Source organism: Hyperolius riggenbachi, chromosome 8 (assembly GCF_040937935.1).
Source record: "Hyperolius riggenbachi isolate aHypRig1 chromosome 8, aHypRig1.pri, whole genome shotgun sequence".
NCBI classification, from domain to species: domain Eukaryota; kingdom Metazoa; phylum Chordata; class Amphibia; order Anura; family Hyperoliidae; genus Hyperolius; species Hyperolius riggenbachi.
In genome coordinates, this window is record NC_090653.1 from 102200794 (window position 1) to 102224798 (window position 24005).

The window sequence follows — 24005 nt, forward strand, 5'->3', positions numbered from 1 at the left end:
AGAAAGCTCATCACTTATGTGAGAACACTTACATAAGCTAACATTGCACAAACGCTTTTAAGACGCTGGTCTATATGTCGGCAGTAGTGTCTGAATAACACCAGAAACAAGCATGCAGCTAATCTTGTCAGATCTGACAATGTCATAAACTCCTGATTTGCAGCATGCTAAACCATGCATGGCTAAAAGTATTAGAGGCAGAGGATCAGCAGGATAGCCAGGCAACTGGTATTGTTTAAAAGGAAATAAGTATGGCAGCCTCCATATAACTCTCACCTCTGGTTCACTTTAAGGCACTATTCACACTTAATGCGTTTCGTTGCCAAAATGGAATGCAACACATTAAGTGTAAATAGGGCCTAAAGAGGAACTGAGATGCATAGGGACAAGACTCTATGAACTAGCAATATATAACAAAGGTCCTGATAATTATTAATAATCATTAATACCTTTCTGAGAAAGCTGAAAGTAGTTAAGTTCTATAGCCCTGAAGAATCTGTTCAGCTTTATCGCAAGTCAGACTACTGCCTGAAAAATAATGCGTGAACCCGGCAGCCAGAGTTAACTGGTGTATTTGCTAGTTTCTGACAGGCAACTAACCTGCTGTCAGATCCCATAAAATAAACACATACAGCACTGCATGCACCTTCAGCATAATAAAAACAATAAACACTCAACAACAATACGGGTTTTGTTAAATGTCTTCTCAATATTAAAATATTACCATAAGAAAAATTGAAGTTGAAGTTTTTGTTGCACAAATACATAACACGAAAGCATTAAATCCTAAAGTCTAAAATGCCAGCCACATTTGTACTGTATTGGGGAAAAATACAATAAAAATGATCTTTAAAAATAAAAAGACAGAAAAATCCTGAAGCCTGGAACCCACTAGTAGGGCTGCTCAAATCCGGATCCGGGAGATACCCGGATAGTTGCTATCCGGATATCTCCCAGTAAACCTGTGCGGGGTGGGCGGGGTTGTCAATCTTACCTGTCTGACGTCTTCTTGGTCCGTTCCTGGCGCCTCCCACGTTGCGGTCCACGCGCATCACGTGACTACAAACACTTCCTCCTTCAACCTGGAAGGAGGAAGTGTTTGTAGTCACGTGACTACTGCATGGACCGCATCTTGGGAGGCGCCAGTGATGGACGAAAAAGACGTCAGACAGGTAAAATTGAACCCCCCTCCCACCCCCACAGGTTTACTGGGAGATATCCGGATAGCAACTATCTGGGTATCTCCCAGATTCGGATTTGAGCAGCCCTTCCCATTAGTTATCACTGCAACAATTTTAAATCGCCGCAGGGCTGTGTGCAGTGGTTCCTAGTGCAATTGTGATTGCATTTCCCGGCACTTACATCACTTCTGATAAGCGATATACAGGTATTTTTTTCTAAATAAACGTTATTTTACTTACTAGTGTCAGATATTCGACTTCCATCCGTAGCCCTGCCCCCAAAAGGGATGCTTCTCTAGGACCAAACAGAAGCGCCTGTGACCTCTTCCTTTAAGGGGTGGGGCTACAGACAGAAGCAGGAAATCCAGACACCTGGTGAGTATAATAAAGTTTATTTAAATTGTAATCGCTCAGCCCCCCCAAAGCTACTTAGCAATGAGTGCAAACGCGCTTAAAATGCTGCATGTCCTGCAATTGCAATTACCCTTAAAGGGATACTTAAGTCTGCTAAGAAAAATGACTTTTACTCACCTGGGGCTCCCCTCAGCCCCCTGCAGCTGAACGGTGCCCTCGCCGTGTCCCTACGATGCACCAGGACTCGCTGGCGGCCACTTCCGGTTTGGCCGTCAACGGCCGATAGGCTGGGAACGCGGCTGATTACCCGCGTTCCCGGCCGCAATAGCGCCCTCTATAATGCTATTGCGGCCGGGAACGCGGATAATCAGCCGCGTTCCCAGCCTGTCGGCCGGTGACGGCCAAACCGGAAGTGGCCGCCGGCGAGACCAGCTGCATCGGAGGGACACGGCGAGGGCACCGTTCAGCTGCAGGGGGCTGAGGGGAGCCCCAGGTGAGTAAAAGTCATTTTTTTTTGCAGACTTAAGGGTGGGTTCTGGGTTCCCCACCCGTCACTTTTATTGGCGGTCCCAAAACGCTGCCAATAACGCCCTAGTGGGTTCCAGCCCTTAGGTCAGGTTCCCTGTGACAGCGGGAACACAAAGCAACGAAACTGATTGTGACAGTGGCTCTACACATCCTGCTTGTGTAGCGCCAGGTACAGCAAAGCATATAGTCAATGAAAAGTATGCGTTACTTTTACTGTAAATGTGTGCGTTTACCGGTAATGCACCGCTACCCGTTCTACCGCAACCCATTATGCTGCAATGCATCCGCCGCACTGTGAACGTCGCATAGGTGGTGCATTGCAGTGCCGTAAGCCGCATTACAAAGTGGTTGTTATACCACATCGCAAAACACAGCTGAACGGGGCCTTAGGGTCCTTTCCCCAGCTGTGACGCAAGACAAGTGCCATGTACGGCTATAGGGAATCCGATGCATGATGCAGAAAAATGTTATATGCTGTCCAAATGTTTTCCCCGCATGTGAACTGGACGGCAGCCTATTTTAATAAGCTGTGTTTCCAAATACGCATGTGGGGAAATGCAGCAAATTTACTCTAATGGAAACAGACACTTGGCACATCACATCGCGCAGTCACAACACACGGTCCCTTGTCATCAATCTGTTGTAATGTGGATCTAACATACGCAGTGTCCGGCTGCGCACAGCTCACATTCCCACAACAGAGTCCATTGCATTCACAGTGGTAATATGCATGCGTCACCGCACCAATTACCCGATCATCGCAGCCTATTGTTTAACAATTATAACTGACCTTATAATGGAGCACGCATGAATGACATGTCTGTATAAAATCAGAATCAGAATGAGAGTAGGAACCTACCAGGGGGTTTTTGACAGCGTTTTAACAATGAAAGTGAGTGGGGGGGGACCCATTAGTGCAATTGTGATTAGGGGTATTTGTAATCGCAGGACATGAAGCATGTTGAGCGCTCAATGCAAAGTCTATAAGTGCTGCATAAATTGCTTATCAAACTGATTTTGTAGCGCTTTGGGGGGCTGAGCTATTAGCCTTTAAATAAACGTTATTATACTTACCGGGCATCTGTATTTCCTTCTTCCGTCCATAGCCCCGCCCCATAAAGGAAGGGATCACAGGCGCTTCTCTGATTGGTCATAGAGAAGCACCTCTTCCTTTAGGGGGTGGGGCTATGGATGGAAGCTGGATGTCCGATACCCAGTAAGTATAATTGGGATTATTTAAAGAAAAAAAAAGTCACAGATAAAGAATTAAAAAAAAAAAAAAAGTCACAGATCGGAAGTGCTGTACAGGTTAGTGTACAGCGCTTCCAATTGTCGGGTAACATAATCACTAACGTATGTGATGATAAGAAAAACAAGTGCCCCCTCCGTCCGCTGCTTGCTATGTTTATTGGCCAGGAACAAGGTTACATCCAAAAGGAACAATCAGTCATGTAGCATTCTACAGTCTGACCTGATAGGCAATCATGGTGGGGGAGGTGGGTGGCAGGCACTGGTGGAGGAAACACCCTAGGAATTACTGCACACAGCGCTGCAGCGATTTTAAAGTTCTGCAACGATTTCTAGTGGGTTCCTAGCCTAAAAGACACTACATATGAGAATTAAAAGTTTTGGATAATGTGGACTGAATGAGATATTACTACATGTTCCAGCAGGGGCATAACTACAAATCATGCCCCCCCCCCCAGCAAAACCTTGATGGTGCCCCCCAGTGTTCACACCCGTTCCCTTACCTACCCCTCACAGCCTTCTTGAAAGGGTCGTAAAATAAGTGTGGCCATCATAATCTTCACACAGTGTCGCCACAAAAACACCTGATCTGAAGGATGGACCCCTTTATCAGGGGGAGTGAAATAATGGTTGGGTCCCCTGACAGCTCTTGCCCCCCCCCCTGTAGTAGGAGGGGCTGCTCCCCTGTAGATACGCCCCTGTGTTCCAGCTATGTGAGGAGATTTGGGTGTGTTTACAAGTAGGATGACTATTTCTTCTCTGGTTTAAAGTGCTGAGGTTATATTGGTACTGCACATGTTTGTGTTTGTGGCTGTGTGTCTAGTATGTGAACATCTATGATGAATATACAGAGCTTGCCTTAAGCATAGTCACACACACGACCAAGGGTTAGTTGTGGGACGTGCAGGCATGATCTGTCTGCCTTCAGGCTAGTTCAGCCATGAAAATGCACATTTGATGGGGTATAGTGCATCTTTAGTGTTCTGAGAAAGGAGCAAAAGGTGTTACTTGAGCCAGTTCTGCAACACAGATTGGAAAAAGAAATCCAATGTGGCTGGCTGAGCCGAGTTGGGTAAAAGCTGAGGTAGTTTTAGAGCCCTTTTCCACCAGCTGCTGTGTGATTCCCTTATCAGAACACGCACGTATTGCAGATCGCAAGTGCACCGCGATTAGCATGTTAATATCGGGGCCCCTTTTCCACTGGTGCTCTTCGTTCTTTTGCAGGAGTTCATGCTGCATTCTTTTGTGCGTTTGCGATTGGCCTGTATTATTCAACACGCATCAAAATAGTGGGAAAAAACACACTTTTTTTATATAAAGAAAATCACACCTTGTTTTCAGTGGAAAAGGGCCCTTCTACTTCGTCATTCTGAGTATAAACTAAAGTCTGATACCTGTACTTTGTTTATGGCGTCTTTGCATTAATTTTTTGAGTTGTGGTGGGGATACGGTGCCCATGTAAAAAACGAGAAAGATATGACCCTGCAGCAGAGTGTGCCCACAAGGTCCACACTGTCTGTGTAAAGCCCGGAGAACAGCATCTCATGTATATGAAACCTGACAATAAGCCGGTGCCAAGTCTCGGCCAGATTGCTCAAACGGCCCTGGAAACGTCCACTCGAGTAACGAGACTGCACACCACTGGCTAAAAAATCAATTGCTGTGTATTCTGGAACAAGTACACTACATGTTATGGACCGTAGTCCTTCATCAGGTGTAAAACAGCGACTGAAAGTACATGCACAGGTATAAATACATAAGTGGGAAGCCCCACCCAACTTTCTAATTACTACACCCAACATACAATTAACCCTTCATAGTCCCAATACAGTGCATACATTGCACAATGTCAATTGCATAACAGTCATATGGCACGCCTCACTGGCTACCAACCAACAACATCATATACTGTAACTGACCAAGATTCTAGGCACTTCCGATATGGACTACCACAAGACCGCCTATAATTAACTACCTCTGTGGATTTACACAAAAACATGTCCTTTTGGTGGGCCTTGAGGACAGGGTTGGGGAGCATTGTGTGCAGAACAAACTTTTGCATGTGTATAGGATAGAGGATCTAGAAACTTCCCCTCCCAAGGAAAGTATCTCCCAGGGGCTGTTTTTTTTCGTTACAGATTTTCTTTAATCAGTGATTAAATAATAAACTGATTTTCAAAGTAATGTCCATGTTTTGCTATGGTTCAGTTCCCACTATACACATTTAAACTGAAAGCTTTTTCACAATGCACTGCTATGGAAAGTTAAAACACATCAGTTTTCACCGTATAGTGTAAAAGAGGCCTTACAGTACTTGGCTGCAGAGTACCACTAAATTCACATTGCTAGAACTTTGCATGGCCAGTTAGCTGGCTAAATGACAACTCACTTACCAGCAAGAAATTGTAACACTAAAAACTCCATACAGATAATGACATGGGGCGGGGCACTGCCCCCTCCAGGGGAATCCATGTGCCCCCCCCCCCCCCCCCCTGCTCTGTAACATACAGTTAGCGGTTTCCAGGCTCCAGCAGCATACAGGAAAAAAGGATAGGTTCTGTTAAAAACAGGATAATAATCCTGATTCAATACTTCCTGTCTGTAAAAGACAAGCTCTAGTCTCCAGCAATGATTAGCTACTAAGATAAGGAATTACACACACACAGTGTTTCTCTCCATCCTGCCTCTCCTCCCTCCGCTTGCTTGAAGAGTCGGGAGACACAGGCTGGGGGCTGGAATGATTTGTCTGTGATCTGTCCACACAGGAGCAGCTTGCTAGCAAGTAAGGATTAAAGCATGCCAGCAAACTAGCCAAGTGCATCTGTAGGTAACTTTTCTTCAATAATAGCACCATCATTTGGACAATCTGCTCTGCTCAAAAGCCTGAGTTCTGTTTGTGATATTTACATTTGGTTCAGATCATTGCCAAACAAAATAGCCTTAAATGTATCACCTGAGTTAGGCACAAAATATCTAAAGATTGACATACAAACATCAACTCCCCCCAAAAAAAAGTGAAGCTGCAGCCCCACTGGATGGGGACTGTGGCCAAAATCTAACCCAGGACACAGGCTTATTATTCAAAATGGCAGTAACCAAACTGATTTTTTTAATTAGACTTCCAATCTTCCAATCCAATCTTCCTGTTCAATATGCCGGCATCTATTTAGTAGGAAACCTTGGGCAAGACTCCCTAACACCTATAGAGCCTAGTAACCTAGACCTAGTAACTGTAGCTCTGACGCTTTTAGTCCGCCAAAAGAAAAGTGTGAAATAAATGTTATTTGTCTTGTCTTTGTCTACTACCCGACTTTGATTATTGTTTCATTTTGCGTGGTTTTTATTTTGCAAGTATTTCTGCACATCTTAGTATTTTTTTCTGTACCTCTCTACAACATAGACATCTATCTATGTAAAATGTACAGTGTTACATCTCTAACAGCAGACAGACTCATCTGATCGCTGATTTGTTTCACATCCATGACTGCAAGGCTTGGCTTCTTATGCTTACTGACATTATACACACTTATGTAACACATACATCCAATCTACATCTAATGTATATTTATAGCCAGGGAAGATGTGAATCCAATGTGAGCAGTTAACTGAAGCAAATACAATTGGATTGATGTTTGATAGCACACTCAAGCCTATTGTACGTGCTTCATTAAATTCTAGATTTGCTCACAGAATGCAAAAGCAGGGAACACACGCTAAAAAAAAAAGGTATAACTTGGTTGCAATACGTTACTATGATGATACAGGTGTGAACCGGCATCCATGTGCCAGCACTTCCTGTTCTATAACGGTTTCTGTGTGGACACCTACAGGGCCGGTTCAAGTAACAATGGGGCCCTAGGGCAAGATTAGCCTGGGGGCCCCCCAACAGACACCACCCTGACCAAAAAGCGTCATCAGAGGCCCTTTGTTGCAGCCAAATTTCCCTCCTGGGCCCCTGAGCTGGCTGCTGACCCTCCCCCAATCACCTCCCAATTTAACAGACTCTGCAGTGTCACTGGGGAGCAACAGTTCAGATGGGGGAGGGACAACTTGGGGGTCCCTACAGGCTCTGGGGCCCTGGGGCAACTGCCTATTTTGTCCTATGGTAGCTCCAGCCCTGGACACCTATAAAGTATATCGTTACCTATCCCTTCTTCAGAAATCTACTACAGTAGAATGTCATTATAGTAAACTCAGTCTTCAGGTCTCACCAAAACGTGTCTGCATAAAAATACAATGTATGACCATTTCTGATATAGTAGTAAACTACTTTTCCTGGTCCCTTGGAGTTCTCTATAAAGGGATTCTATTGTATGTCATCACTATGCAATACTATGCAATCAGCATCAGCACCATAAACTCATGAGATAAAGAACTACATAGGTAATATACAGTATGTTCAAATGCTATGTGTCAGTTCTGGGCCTTGTTCCCATGGCAAAACGCAAATCATTTTTCTTCCTGTGCGCTTGCTATGCGATTTCTGGTGTGCTTGCTAACTTAAAGCGGACCTGAACTCAGAACTTCCTCTCTGCTCTAAAAGATTAGCAACAGCATAATAACCTTAAAGGGAACCTGTACTGAGTAAAATTATTTAAAATAAACACATGAGGTAACTTCAAATTAACATTTCATAGTTACTTTGCCATCAGTTCCTCTCAAGAGCTCACCATTTTCTTCTGACAATGATCCTTTCCAGTTCTGACAACATTTTGTCAGAACTGATATCAGTTGCTGTCAGTTATAGCTGAGAGTAGAACTGATGTGTCCATGTTTCCCTATGGTTTAAGTGGGCGATGTTACAGTTTAACTGTGTGCTGACCAGAAAGCTGTTATGGAGTAATGGCCATTTTCAAAATGGAGGACAGAGAATTTCATTGATCACAGTGGACAAACAGGATGCAGGAGAGGAGAAAGAGATTGATAAGTAGAGTACACGGGAGGTAAGTATGACTTGTGCATGTTTATTTTGACTTTTAATTTTCAGTTCAGGTTTTCTTTAAGTGATCAGTTCACAGTGATCAGTTGAATAACGCACGCGTTGTAGTGACTGAGAACTGCAATGGAGACTTTACTTAGACAATAACCACTTGAGGACCAGAGGTGTATACCCCCTAGTGAACTGGCCATTTTTTACAATTCAGCACTTTACAACTTCAAAGGTTTATAGCTCAGTCATACATCTTAGCACCCAAATGAATGTTACCCCCTTTTTTTCTCACAAATAGCAAAGAGCTTTCTTTTGGTGCTATTTGATTGCTGCTGCGGTTTTTAGTTGTTTTTTCTTTTTATAAATTATAAAAAATAGCAATTAAAAAAAAAATATATACCCCCTTCCCCTTTAATTTGGCCCTAGACTATGATACATACACTACACTATACATACATAGGCATATACCTATGATAGAGATTAGATTGTGAGCCCCTCCGAGGGACAGTTAAGTGACAAGGCAATGCTTTGTTCAGAAATTATTTTTTTATATAAATCTAAAGAACAGCCTGCCAGCGCCGATCGCAGACTGGCAGGCTGATCGCTGCGACTCACTTTGTTTACAGATGGGAGCTCACGCTCATGTGAGCGGAAGCCTCTAATCTCACTCCTAACAAGATGACATTGTGGAGGAACAACGAGCCAATCTGCGTTAGGCGGTCGCAGAGTGGTTAATCCGAAGCCTGCATGCAGCGAGTTAGAATAACATGATCCATTACTGTGAACAGCCCCGTAGAATTGTATTAGCAGTGAGTTGACATGCAGAATTATTCTGCAATGTAACTGATCACTGTGAACAGGGGTTTAAAGAAATACAATACAAATGCCAGGACTGCTGTAGCTAGTAGTATTGAGGCACTCAATGCTATTGGTTATAGCTGTCCTGGCACTTGTATTGGCCTGAGGAAGCAGGCTAGCACCTGCTAAACGCATTGCCTGTGCATAATAAACCTTGTTTGTCGCATGTGACTGTTGTTACTGAGGTAAGCCACCTCACTTATTTATATTTTATTGGTTTTAACCTAACGTTATCCATACCTGGGAGCCTCTTTATCCCTGTTGTATATTTCTTTGTTGCAGCTGATACACGTCCTGCAATAAATCTGTAGTGTGTCTACTTCCAACTTTCATGGAAGTTGACATAGGGTTAACATCCTGTGTTTATAAATTAGCTGCTCCGCCGAGGCAGCCAGCTGACACAAATTAGAGATCAAATTACAGTTGTGATTAGTCACAGATTAGGGGGAATTTGACAAGCTAAACTCTCTAAATACAAACAGGGTGCATTTCTCTACCTTTTTCTTCTGTCCTGTGCAAGGGTTCAGGTCCACTTTAAGCTGAGTAGACACGTGAGATAAGTTTTGCTTTGCAAAACTGAGAATCAATCTGCCACATAGGTTTGTACGACAGATGTTTCTAAAAGGGGCCCATTAACGGTATAACATTTTCCTCTGATGCGATCATTCGATAAGATTTGCAGGATCACAAGTAACCTGAAGATAATTATCGATTGTTCCCTTAAACTGGTAATTTTCTGACACTTTCTCTCTTCAGATGCCATCGTAAAATCCAACATCTGATCAACAAAAATCTTTTTTCTCAATCGACCATAGAATGTCTCACATCTCCACGTTGGCTAACAGTGGAAGTAAAGCATACTTTTCATTGACTGTAGGCTTCGCTGTACTGGACACAATGCAAGTATTATGTGCAGTGCTGCTGTCACGACCCATCACGTTACGTTTCTGATATCACAGGGAATGCAACAACCACTGTGAACGTGGCCTAAGGCTGTTACTGCATGGAAAAGTAAAATTAAGTAAAATTACTGACTTGTGGTAAATACCTCAATAAATGTCAATTCACTAAGACTAGGGCATGCGGTAAACAAGTGAGATGTTCGGTATTTTATGACCGGCCTGAAGCTGACAGTAACTAGCAAACAGCCATTTGGTTAAATGTACAGGCAAAGGAACCAGCCGATAGGAGTAGTCACCCTGTGTAACTGCTCACTCCATCGGTACCGATATACTGCCGGGCAAGACATCAGTAAAATAAACACACAAGATGCAGGAGCAGGGCACATTCATAGAGGTTTCCCTGTAACCCAATAGACGTGCACATGTAAAGCCTGATACAGAAAATCTGAGCGACTAGAGGAGGCATACAGTGTAAAAGGGATGCCCTTTACTTATGTATGTTGGCACAAGCAGCAACTTGCAAAGGAACGGCTCATGTTTTATTCAGACCACTTGTACCAGAAGAATCATCCCAACTCTGGCCAGAAGTGGGAGAACATCCCCATAGAACAACAGCTTGCAGCCTGGACCTACTCCACAGCTGGTTAGACTTCTCCTTTTCACAGAACAAGTATCAGTGAATCGAAGCCATGTTTTCACCGCATGTGTGAAAATCTTAGTGAATGTGCAAAAAAGTCTAAAATACTGAATGCTGTATTTTGCCTATGAGGTCTTAGTGAATTGAGACCACTGTGTATTTATATAGTGCTGACATTTTCTCAGTGCTTTACAGAGTCCATAGATGTGTGTCTCCTAGAGGAGCTCATAATCTAATCTCTATTCACCAGTTTTAGTGATTAGGCAAACTACATGTACACCTTGCCCATTATCTACAGAATAAGCCAAGTAGGCCTTTAGTGAGTCTGATTGGCTAAGGTGGTGTTTAATGAAAATGCAGAGGACTGTAATCCAAAGCAACCAATCACAATGCATATTTTACTGATCTCCACATCATAAAGCAAACGCGACATGGTTGCTGAATCTAGCACTCTGTACAAATGTACTGAAATGTCAATGTTGCAATCAGTGATCTTTGATGTCCTGGCCAGGCAAACCTTGAGCTTTGATTAGTTGCTAAGGGTTACACCACCTCATTACTCCATCTTTACAAGATAACTAACTGTTGACCTACATTTTTGACGAACGGAGACTGTCACAGTCTGATTCAGAAGCTTCAAGCTACTTCCATAAGTCAAGTACCCATTCAGCATCAACGTGACAGTTAACAAGTGACGGTTTCTATCAGAGAGGTATTCAGCTTGGCGATAGCTTCTCTGCAACACGAATGATCATGTAAACAGGTCCATAGCACTTGCTTTTATGCACTCATTACAGCTGCTGCATTACGATAAACGTTTGCTTTGGTAGTTCAAAAGTGATTTCTCGAAGGTAACCAAAAATGACCAAAAAGTAAAAAGAAAGAAAACCCACGATCAGTTGATTTATTACATTACAGCATTTGATCCCAATCACATTTCTGCTGAAATCTAAACAAAACATCGATTACAACCCTGCCCTGCTAGTTTTTCCTACTGCTGGATGCTGTATAAAACTATTACAGCTGTCCATCGGCCCACTGCCCGGTTAAAATTTACAGCCGCTCTTGATCGATAAACTGAGTGCAACTTCATCGATTGGATAGGTGGCTGTGAGAAGATGACTGGTTGACTCGATAGACGTGATCAAATCTGCTGGACAAATCATCTGCGTGTATACTGTATGTACATGACTAACAACCAAACTGGTATTTTCATTACATAGACTTGTGCATGCTTCCTCAAAACTGATCCCACTGGGGAGTGTGGATAGCAAATGGGCACCTCTGACTTTTTAGATCCATTACTATCGTACTTCTCCAGCCCCTCTCCTCAGGCGAGAACGCGCACAGACACATGCATGGCCATATAGTGATCATTGGTCACATACTGCAAAGTAGTTGTGCTCTGAACATCCAACGGCTGCACCTAATTCAAACACACATCAACCCCTGAGGTAAAATGCATCCGGTATCTGTTCATGGTGGGACTGAGGGTAAAACTCCATGGACACACTGTTGTGGGATCATGAGGCCCTGTCATAAGCGCTGCTCACCTTGACTAAATGACTGTACAAATACATTATACTCTATATAGCATAAAGCATTATTTCCTTTCCTCGACATCCCTTCCCCTTTTGCCTCAGACCCTCGTAGGCTTCTCAGCTTTGAACATGGTAACAATAAACACCATTTAGCACAGATTTCCATCTCAAGGATCGCTAACAGGTTCTCATACATGAGGAGGTTGTTCGAAAACTGCGGCTGTTAGGTCTCTTGGCAGGAAAAGCGAAGTATGCCAGCGAGCGTTAGAATACGTCTAATTAATACACGATGGCTGTTTTCTACTACAGTAAATGATATCTATAGAGCATTTTTGGTGTGCTATGAAGAACGCATGCACGTTACACAGTCAATTGATGTTTAACCTGCTTGAAGCCTTTATTAACAGCAGTTTATTGACCAGCGAACGTTCCGACACAGTAAAAGGATACACAATCCCAGCACACAGTGCGAGTCTGCCAGCAGGACTGCGTTCCACCTGCACCTCTGTCTGCACAGAATCCTGGCACACAACTTGGCCTTAGTCTGCCAAGCACGTTCCAGCCCACTTTAATATTCAACGCACAGACCAATACATTTATGTCGGCAGATTAAATATTTATTACCAGTGGTGTTAATTAGCTCACCCCAATATCATATAGTAAACCACAAACTGCTACAGAGGTTACTTAATTATTCTGTTGAAAAAAAAAGTCTATTACGAGTTTCTCTATAATACATAATAAATCAATGCAGCACTGCGTTTGGAGGATGTAAATCTGCAATTTTTACCCTGGAATTGTTATAAATGAGGAATTAAGAGATATTGATTGACTAATAAATTAAATACCGTAACACTTAGACTTTAACCCCTATATGGGCCTTTCCTGCAGGAAGAAATGGATCAGATGAGAATATATATATATATATATATATATATATATATATATATATATATATATATATATATATATATATATTACACACACACTAGTCTATTTGTACAAATGGCATACATATATACACACCATCACACACAAATACAGAAGATGCTGTAGATGGAAGGAATCACACTGTGAGCAGGATGTATATTGTTATATTATTACCCATGCAAACATATACATACACACAAACATACATGAGGTCTCCTAATTATACTCTGAATTCTGCAACTGCCAGCGGAGTGTTGCTGCAATCACATTTTTTTGTAGCCCTGCAGGGAAGGTGCGGAGCAGATGCACATCTGGGATACACGCAAAAAGGGTATCATGATCTATGCAAGCAATATAGGATCATACAACAGAGCTACTTTACAATAAAAATTGAAACAAAGGAAAGCTACCGAATAGCCAATCAGATTTCCGCTTTTATTTTCTAGCCCACTGAGAGAACAAAAACATGGAATCATCAGAATGGTTGCTTCAAGCAATAACTGGCTGTCTTTATTCCAGCTGCATTGTGTGCCATCATAAAAACCACATGTGTTCCTTGGTGAGAAACCAATCCTTTCAATCGTTTAGCTGGGGCTGGCTAGATCATAAGCTCTTCTGGTCAGCAGTGCAGACAACCTGCTGAATGCCACACTGCAGTTTTTAAGCAGCAACGTGACCCCATCCAGGTGTGCGAAAACAGCCACTTAATAAGACAAAAGAGCTGTGTAAGCAATACAAAAATAACAATAACGTAAAAAACACATAATACCAGGAGTAGAAGATAATGTAAAAAAAATGAAATACCCAGCTATAGCCAGGCTAAATGAGTTAACACCCCTCTTGCTATACAATTCATCATCAGGATGATTGGAACTTGATGATCAGCAGCACACATGGAAGGGATGCAGGTTGAACTGGCTGCTCTGAAACAAGCGAAGTGAGAAATGTTCTTTTCTCAGCATTTTCTCTGCCACTGACAGGTATGATGCAAAGTTTCATAATAAACATTGCGGTGCAATGCCTGATGGATTTCTCACTCAGATGGTCTTAGCCATGTTAATTAAACAAAAGGAGTCCAGACCTCCTTTGTGCTGAAGCTAGTATGATGATGTCCACTAATGATACAATCATTTTTGGTCCAATATTACCAAATCTATATAGTAGAAGGGCAAACTGAGTTGAATACACTTAGAATGGATATTTTAGGTAATCCCTCTTATTGCATAGAAATGGTAAGGTTGGACAAAGAAAGGTTGTATTATTAGTGGGCACCTTTAGACTCCCAGCATAGGAGCAGGTAGAATATTTTCTTGCGACTTTGACATCTGGAAAAGGGAGATGAAAGACAAGAGTCACTCACCTCAGAGGTCTCAGCTTGATCTCCTTCTTATTGTCCACCACTGCAGGGACACAGTTGGTCAACTCTGTCCAGTCTGCATGCAGCCCACAGCTCCAGCCTGTAGAGAACCTGGAGAACAACCAGGTCTCCTTTTTGCCTGGTCTGTGGCAGGTGCACTTCTTCTGACCAGCTTTGCACTCGCAAGGTTGCTCCAAGCGGATGTTCCTGACCAGGTGGCGACCAAACGTGGTCCCTCCTGTCTTCTGGATGTGCAGGAAGACAATCAGATCATCCCCGTTGATGTTGAAGTCCACCTTCCTCAGCAGGTCGTCCACGGTGAAATTGAATTTGGGGCTGAATTTGGCCGGGGTCTCATCTTCAGCCCAGTACGGGTCCACCAGCGAGGAGCTGAAGGCTTGCAGCCTGAGCTGCTGGCATTCCGTGCCCGGGCACACATACTGCAAGACGATCACAGCGAACAGAAAGACTATGACCAGGGCCAGGAGCAGCTTGTTGGACTTGTCATCCATGTTCGTGGTGCCAGCGGAGATCCAAGATCATTACGACAAAAGCCTGGTTTACATGGGGGTCTGGGAAGATGGAGAACGAGTCGGATTCATTGCTTCATACAGCAGCACAGACGGAATCCTAGCTTTCCTTTCTTCCCAGCAGTCCAAGCGTTCAGCCTCTCCACAATAATACACACACACACACACAGAGCTGTGCACACCCCTATGCCTCCCACCTCCCTCCACACACTCCCTTCTTCTTATTCCTCCAGTACATAGAGAGAGCCCTCCCCAGCCTCAGCATCCAGCCCCTCCTTACAGCACCAGCCCCCTGTCTGCTCAGTGTGTGCTGCACTAAGACAGAAGGTATCTGAGCCTCTCATCTATAGGGGCTTCTCTCTACTACACGTGTTGTCAGAGATCCAGTGCTGAAGGTTACATCTGTCAAAGAAACTAAAAGCCATGCTTTAGCTCACACATACATTTTTTGCTGTCTCTATTTAGTGGTGTTATTGGAAGAAGAAGTGCAAGTACTGCAATAACGTCTGAATATATACACCTGGGTTGGAGGCAGGCCCGGATTTACATTACATGAGCCTATAGGCACAGATGTCCTAACACCCTAGACTTCGCCCTCCATGAACCTACAAACCCCTGCCGAACAGCATCGCAAGTGTGCTGGCTGGCACAGCTGTCACTTCTCCCTTACTTCCCTTGTCCGTCATAGGTAGTTACAGGTGTCCCTTAGCATTAGGTAGCCCTCAGTATTAAGTAGCTATTGGTGCCTCCGATTGATGGGAGATCTTATCAGTGGAATGCAGAGAGACGGGTGAGTAAGCTCTCATTTACGCTCCGCTCGGGACTCAGCATAAGGAAGGAGGGAGGTGCTAGTAGGGGAGGAGAATGAGCCGCTTCTCCATCATCAGGTGCCTGTAGGCACATGCCTACAGTGCCTTATGGTAAATCCAGCCCTGGTTGGAGGGTCTCTACAAATGGTGGGCTACTGTATACATGCCTAATTATTGGGTGAGGCGCCACTGCCAACTTTTAAGGACCTCTGTCACAAAAATCTTAAAATTTAAAATACATGGAAACATATACAAATAAGAAGTATGTTTCTTCCAGAGTAAAAATTAGCCATAAATTATTTTTCTCCTATGTTGCTGTCACTTACATTAAGTAGTAGAAATCTGACATTACCGACAGATATTGGACCAGCCTATCTTCTCACGGGGGGGGAAGTGTGATTTCTCAGGGTCTTATTTTTAAAAGCACTTAGTAAATGGCAGTTGCTCCGTCCAACTGCCAAAAAAGTGTGCAGCGAGCAGGGGGACTGGGTAGCATCTTTGTATAAATCTTTTTTCAGGGAATGTCTTTATAAAGAATAAAGGCCATGCTGAGAATACCCCATGAAGGTATGGACAAATCCAAAACCTGTCGGTAATGTCAGAATTCTACTCCCTTACTCCTGTAAATGACAGCAACATAGGAGAAAAGTATGGCTCATTTTACTCTGGAAGAAATGTACTGTACTTCTTATTTGTACGTGTTTTAAATGTTAAGATTTTTGTGACAGTTCCTCTTTAATCAAGCAAGTGTATGGGGCTTTGTTGTCTTTTCCATGCTAGAGGAACTATCAAATTAACTATCAAATTAACTCGATGTTGTCACATGGCTGAAAACAGCCCAGCTGAAAGAGTTAATAGAGGATGTTAAACACTGCTGCTGCTTGGCTCAGCATCTTCATACTGTCAGGGGGCAGGGCATAAACAGAGCTAACCAAAAAGATCACAGCCAGCAGCTCTGGCACTCTGTCCTGCAGGAAATAGCTGGCAATGTGGGTCCCCCTGACCTGGTACTTAAAACATATTTATTTGTAAGCAAAGTAAAGCACTTATGTATACAGTATTTGAGCTTAGAATCAGGAATTAGGGCCCTTTTCCACTATGAAATGCGATTGCGATCGCGATTCCAATCGCGGTCGCAATCGCGTTTCAATTTCCACCATGCGATTGCGATTGCGATTGAGCTACTATTCTCATTATAGTCCAGCTCAATCGCATACAAAACGCGGCAGGACAACGATTGCGATTTGACCAAAATCGCATCGCAATCGGATCGCACTAATGGAAATTGCTGCTGCAGTTTCCATTAGTTTAATGTACCTTGCGATTTGCGATCAGAAGCAAATCGCAAATCGCAGGCTAGTGGAAAAAGGCCCTTAGGGTGACCTTGAAATAAACCTGAGCAATGTAAATATAACGCATGATGATAAAAGTTCGTGATCAAAAATGAAAAAGGTATGAAAAAAAAGCATGGTCCAGAGATATGCCCTAGAGAATATTATGCAAAGCAGCACTGTTGCTAAAGGAGGAAGTCCCTTAAATGTGATGGATGAATGGACCAATAGGGATGATCAGCATCCCAGATCTCCATCCTATTCTGCTTTATTACTTAAAGAGAACCCGAGGTGGGTTTGAAGAATGTTATCTGCATACAGAGGCTGGATCTGCCTATACAGCCCAGCCTCTGTTGCTATCCCAAACCCCCCTAAGGTCCCCCTGCACTCTGCAATCCCTCATAAATCACAGCCACGCTGCTGACAAACAGCTTGTCAGAGCTGGCTGTGTTTATCTCTATAGTGTCAGTCTGCTGCTCTCCCCGCCTCCTGCAGAACTCCGGTCCCCACCTGCATCCCTTCCCTCCTCCCTGCTGATTGGAGGGAAGGGATGGGGGCAGGGACCGGAGCTATGCAGGAGGCGGGGGAGCAGCCGAGACTGACACTACAGATGTAAACACAGCCTCACAGCACGGCTGTGATTTATGGGGGATTGCAGAGTGCAGGGGGACCTTAGGGGGGTTTGGGATAGCAACAGAGGCTGGGCTGTATAGGCAGATCCAGCCTCTGTATGCAGATAACATTCTTTAAGCACACCTCGGGTTCTCTTTAAAGGGACCCTGAGCCGTGGGTTAAAACAAAAAAATGCCACTTACCTGGGGCTTCCTCCAGCCCACCATAGGCCGCGAGGTCTCCCTGGACCTGGACACATAGCAGAAGATCCAGGTGGCGGAGGAGGACAGCAAGGGACTGATTAGCCTGAAGGGAGCTGGAGGAAGCCCCAGGTATGTATAAAGCTTTGATTTCATCTGTCTCAGGTTTACTTTGTTACACACAGTATTACTATTCTCTACATATGCACTCTCCACAGAGCTGCAGGGAATCCACTGAGAATGCTGTGCACATTGAACACAGAGGTGTTGTCTGTCACCCATAAACCTGATTCAGATTGTGCATGAAGAATGTGTGACGGAGGAAGAATAGCCTCATTCTCCTGCAGAGTACCTGCACATCACTGTTAAGGTGGCCACACACGATACAATAAAATGATCCGATTTTACGGTAATTCGATAAAAACGATCGGATCTCCCGAAAAAAATTTAAAGCTTTTTTTTGTCTTTCGACTGGAAAATCCGATCGGATTTCCAGTTTTTCTCGATTTTTATCGATCCGGAATGCCAGATATTTTTCTTCAATCTTTCTAAAGATTGTATGGTGTGTGTTAGATTGCCAATGTATTAATATACACACCCTAGCAATTTTGTCAGAGTATCCAATCATTTTTATCATAATTGGGGAAAGATTGAACACAGGTGTGTGGTACATTGGTCAGATGTTTGAAATGTTACAACCAGTCAGAAAAATTGATTGCAATTCTTAAATTGAACAGATATTTAAAAAATTGTATGGTGTGTGGCCACCTTTACATGTACCCACAGTCACATTGCCTAGGACCTGATCCATGTTCAGATTGTGCATGAAGAATGTGTAATAGACAAAGAATCCCCTCATTCTCCTGTAGAGTACCTGCACATCACTTTTACATGTACCCACAGCTGCATTGCCTAGGGCCTGATAGATGTTCTTTGTTCCTGTCTGTACCTTCTACAAGTACTCTTACAAAGGACTAGTTTTAGTCTATGCCTAAAAGTATTAGAGGCAGAATATCAGCCGGCTAGCCAGGTAACTGGTATTGTTTAAAGGGGAATAATTATGGCAGCCTTCATTTCCCTCTCACTTCAGTTCAATTCCTAAGCGTTGGCAGTTAAGAGATGCATTTCATGTTACTTACTTTCAAACAACAAAATTGTAATATGCAAATTAGAGGAGTCGGAGTCGAGGAGTCGGAGTTGGTTGAATCCTAACCTGAGGAGTCGGTGGATTTTTGTACCAACTCCACAGCCCTGCTTCCTATACTGGGAGGCAACCTAATACTGGGTGGTAGTGATGAGGGAAAATGCCAATATTCTTTTTGCAATTAATTTTTGTGGAAAAAAAAAAAAGTAAAATGTGACTTTTGAGCGAAAATGCCATTGAAAATCACTGTGTAATAAGTTTGTCCTTCTTGCATTTTTTGCATTCTCATGCTTAAATAAACAATTTTATTTTCACTATAGAAATAAAGATTTTTTTTGTGTGAATTTTCCATTTTGCAAAAATACAATGTATTTTTGCAAATATTTTCTCGAAATCAAAAATGGCTTGAGAATGAAAATTCTCAAGCAACACTGCTAGGTGGTATCTCTACCTACCTATACTGGGGGCTACATGGATCACATTTGTTTTTTTGGGGGGGGGGGCAGTAGTAAAAATCTTGCTATGGGGCCTCATGATTTCTATCTATGTCCCTGGTGTGCACAATATTTTTAAAGGTAGTTGCTGCTTGTGGCAACAGCTATAGGAGATCTAGACAAGAAGTCATAATATCAGCAAATACCGGGATAGTCATATCGGAAAATACCAGGATAGTCATATCAGCAAATACCGGGATAGTCATATCAGCAATACCGGGATAGTCATATCAGCAAATACCGGGATAGTCATATCAGCAAATACCAGGATAGTCATATCAGCAAATACCGGGATAGTCATATCAGCAAATACCGGGATAGTCATAACTCAAAACTGTCACTTTATGGAGGGACAGTCCCTCTTTCTGGACTGATGTACAGATATATATAAATTTATGTATTTTTCTATTGAAAACTGTTTTTTTTTTTCAAAGTTATTATGAAGGAAATCTAATGATAATAAAAAGGACCAGTTGGTTTGAATTATAAGACTACTAGTGTGCTCAAGGGCGTTTAAAAACGGGCTCTAGGTATGTTTTTTGACAATGCACATGCGCTGCAAACTCTCGCGCACCCGCAGCACACACGCGCTAGCCGCGCGCACCCGCATCACAACCGTCGCTTGTGCGCCCGCGCACACCCGTTCACCCGCGCACACGCCCACTCAGCTCACTGTCCCCGTCCTCCTGTCTCAACGGCTGACCGTGTCGGTGCTGCGCACATGCGCATTTGCAAAAAGCACGGACCAAAGAACACAGAGACAGCAGTACGCAGGGACACTTGCGGTTTATTATAGAGGATGTCTTTTGTATATGAATTCTTAGTGGTATGTGTGACTATAGGTGTAGCGAGGGCGTGCCTGGGTGTGAGGGGGCCTGCCTTAAAGGTGTTCCTCTTTCCAACAAGTTGGGAGGTATGGGATAGTTGCTGCATTGAGTTTGTATGTTCTTCTTGTGTCTGCCTGGGTGTTCCCATTTTAGATTTCAGGGCTTGTTTACACTATGAGAGTTTGCGGTTTTTTTTAAGCGCTGGCGATTTTGTAGATCGCTCTAAAAGCACTTGTGCAATGATTTCCTATGGGAGTGTAGTAATATATGAGCGCTCCGCATTCTATTGAATCGCAAACACGGCTACTGTACCATTCTCTGAGCGTTTGAGTTCAATAGAAAGTATAGGGGAATCGCAAAGCGCTTCAAAAAGCAATTTGAATTCTGATTTCCTGAGCACTTTAACCTCCTTAGCGATATGCCTGACACTGGGTCGGGCATACCGCTCTGTGGCCCCAGGAGTCCCCCGTGCAGAAAAAATTTGATCCAATGGCTGTAAATCCTCTAGCTAGTAAGAGTCTCCGGCATCCTCCGCTCCCCGCAGATCCCCCGTGATCCCCCTGTTTATACAACACACCCCCCCCCCCCCCCGGATCCAGCAATCACGCAGCCTCCTGGCACAGCTCCGGTCTCTCTATGGGGAGGATCGGGTTTGTGCATGACGTCATGACATCATCTGCGATCCTTCCCATAGTGAAGACCGGAGCTGCGCCGATCGTTGGAATCAGGCTGGGTAATGTATAAACGTGGGAACGGCGGGGAGCGGGGGGTGCCAGAGACTTCTTCTAGCTAGCCTAGTGCTAGCTAGAGGATTTACAGCCATTAGGAACAAATATTATAAAATCGGGCAAAAATAACAAAACCTCCTGTGCGGAGTAACGGTCAGGAGGTTAATGAATAAATACACTGTATTTATTCATTTGTGGGCAGTGGTGCTCAAATACCCCTTTTTAAAATTCGAGTTTGGTCGAATTCGAATAGTAAATTATTCGAGGTCAGTCGAATATTCGAGTCGAATAATTTTTACTATTCGATTCGACCTCGGACTTCGAGCTCACTATTCGAGTCGGTATTCGAGCTCATTATTCGAGCTGACTATTCGAATTGGCCTTAAATAGCTTCCAACACTTGTTTTGAGGGTGAATGATGCAAGAAACATCTTTTTTTCCAAGTAACAACAGCAAGTGATTATGTGGGGATGTTCCTTTAAAAAAAAAGGTGAAAAGAGAAGTTGTGTCCAGAATTTTGTTCAGTACTGTATATACTTCTTCTTCTTCTTCTTCTTCTTCTTCTTCTTTATCTTCTATCTTCTTCTTCTTCTATATCTTCTTCTTCTATATCTTCTTCTTCTATATCTTCTTCTATATCTTCTTCTTCTTCTATATTGTCTTCTTCTTCTTCTTCTTCTTCATCTTCTTCTTCTTCATCTTCTTCATCTTCTTCATCATCATCTTCTTCATCTTCTTCATCATCATCTTCTTCTTCTTCTTCTTCATCTTCTTCATCTTCTTCTTCTTCATCTTCTTCTTCTTCATCTTCTTCTTCATCTTCTTCTTCTTCATCTTCTTCTTCATCTTCTTCATCTTCATCTTCTTCATCTTCTTCTTCATCTTCTTCATCTTCTTCATCTTCTTCATCTTCTTCTTCATCTTCTTCTCCTTCTTCTTCTTCTTCTTCTTCATCTTCTTCTTCTTCATCTTCTTCATCTTCTTCTTCATTTTCTTCTTCTTCATCTTCTTCTTCTTCTCCTTCTTCTTCTTCTTCTTCTTCTTCTTCTTCTTCTTCTTCTTCTTCTTCTTCTTCTTCTTCTTCTTCTTCTTCTTCTTCTTCTTCATCTTCTTCATCTTCTTCTATATCGTCTTCTTCTTCACTTATTTCTCTTTTCAATTTTTTTTTTTAAAGAAATTCAGCTATTTTTGAGCGTAACAAATAGCTGGTGGCGCACGCATGTTGGAAGCGCCATTGTATGTGCTCCCTGGCAGTGGAAACACACAGACAGCAGGAGGTAAATTCAGCAGCAGGAGGAGGAGGATGAGTGTGTGGCAGCAGGCAGTCAATGAGGCAGGCAGCGTGACATAATAGCCCTGGTACCTAGCGGTGATACCAGGGCTGTAAATAAACACAGCAGGCAGGAGGTCCCAGACAGCGGTCGTGCAGCCCACATCGTGTCCAATACACAACTGGGACAACACAGTTTTCAACCCGGGCACCTCAGAAAAACACAGACCGACAGCAGCAGCAGCAGCAGGAGGAATGGAGGAGTAATGTGAGCAGCTATTGTTTGACGGAATAGCTGGTGGCAGTGTAGCAGCAGAAGGTAATTCTGTGTACCCTGGCAGTGGGAAACACAGACAGACAGCAGCAGCAGGAGGAATGGAGGAGTAGTGTGAGTGTGGCAGCAGGCAGGCAGCGTGACATAATAGCCCTGGTACCTAGCTGTGATACCAGGGCTGTAAATAAACACAACAGGAGGTCCCAGACAGCGGTCGTGCAGCCCACATCGTGTCCAATACACAACTGGGACAACACAGTTTTCAACCCGGGCACCTCAGAAAAATTAAACCTTTTTTTTTTTAATGGTTTGTTGGTTTTTTTTGTACAACCAATTACACAGATATATAGCTATTGTTTGACGTAATAGCTGGTGGCAGAGTGGCAGCAGAATGTAATTCTGTGTACCCTGGCAGTGGGAAACACAGACAGACAGCAGAAGGGCAGTACACAGCAGCCCACTGTAGGTGTAAAATGTGTGGCTGCAGGCGACGTAATAGTCAAAGTGAACCAGGCTGGCTTAGTGAGCAGGAGCCAGGAGGTGGTAAAGGGTGGTAAGGCACATTAACGATGGTTCTTAGCCAGTTCATGTCCCCCTCTCGCCGACAACAGGGGCCAGGAACTCGCCTTCCACCCACGCCTGGTTCATCTTGAGAAACGTCAGTCTGTCCACAGACTTGTGAGACAGACGTGAGCGTTTCTCGGTGACCACGCCACCAGCTGCACTGAAGCAGCGCTCGGACAGCACGCTGGAAGGGGGGCAGGACAGCACTTCCAGGGCGTACTGCGCCAGCTCGCTCCAGATCTCCAGGCGCTTGACCCAATACTCCATGGGATCAACAGGGGCATCGCTGTCAAGCCCGCTGTAGGACCCAATGTAGTCAGCCACCATGTGGGTCAGGCGCTGGCTGTGACCGGAGGAGGATGCTGCTGCATCATGCACCTCCTCTCTAGTCACTGCTGCCGGAGCCTCTACAGTCCCGTAGAGCTCGTGGCTGAGAGACAGCAGGTCTGTGGGGCGCTTGCTGCTGGATGCAGGCACCTGCTGCTGCCTCTGTGCTGGCTGCTGGACAGTGGGGGTGGAAGGCTGGGGGAAGGCCTCCTCCAAGCGCTCAACAAGGGCCTGCTGCAAGCTCCTTATTTGTTGCGCTGGGTCTCCTCCTGCAGGCGGCAGGAACTGGCTCAACTTCCCCTTGAGGCGTGGGTCCAACATCATGCTGATCCAGATGTCCTCCCTCTGCTTCATCTGGATCACCCTGGGGTCCTTGCGCAGGCACGCCAGCATGTGCGCTGCCATTGGGAAGAGGCGGGCCACGTGTGC

General features: G+C 44.0%; 1 protein-coding gene across 1 annotated transcript in view; it reads right to left on the minus strand.

The window, feature by feature from the left end:
* Positions 1–15134, minus strand: part of HS6ST2 (heparan sulfate 6-O-sulfotransferase 2) — a 557112-nt gene extending 541978 nt beyond the window's left edge. The window contains exon 1 of the mRNA XM_068250945.1: positions 14470–15134. Within this exon, the coding sequence (XP_068107046.1) occupies positions 14470–14978 (509 nt within the window). The 5' untranslated portion in view covers positions 14979–15134. The remainder of the gene's footprint in view (positions 1–14469) is intronic.
* Positions 15135–24005: the final 8871 nt, after the last annotated feature.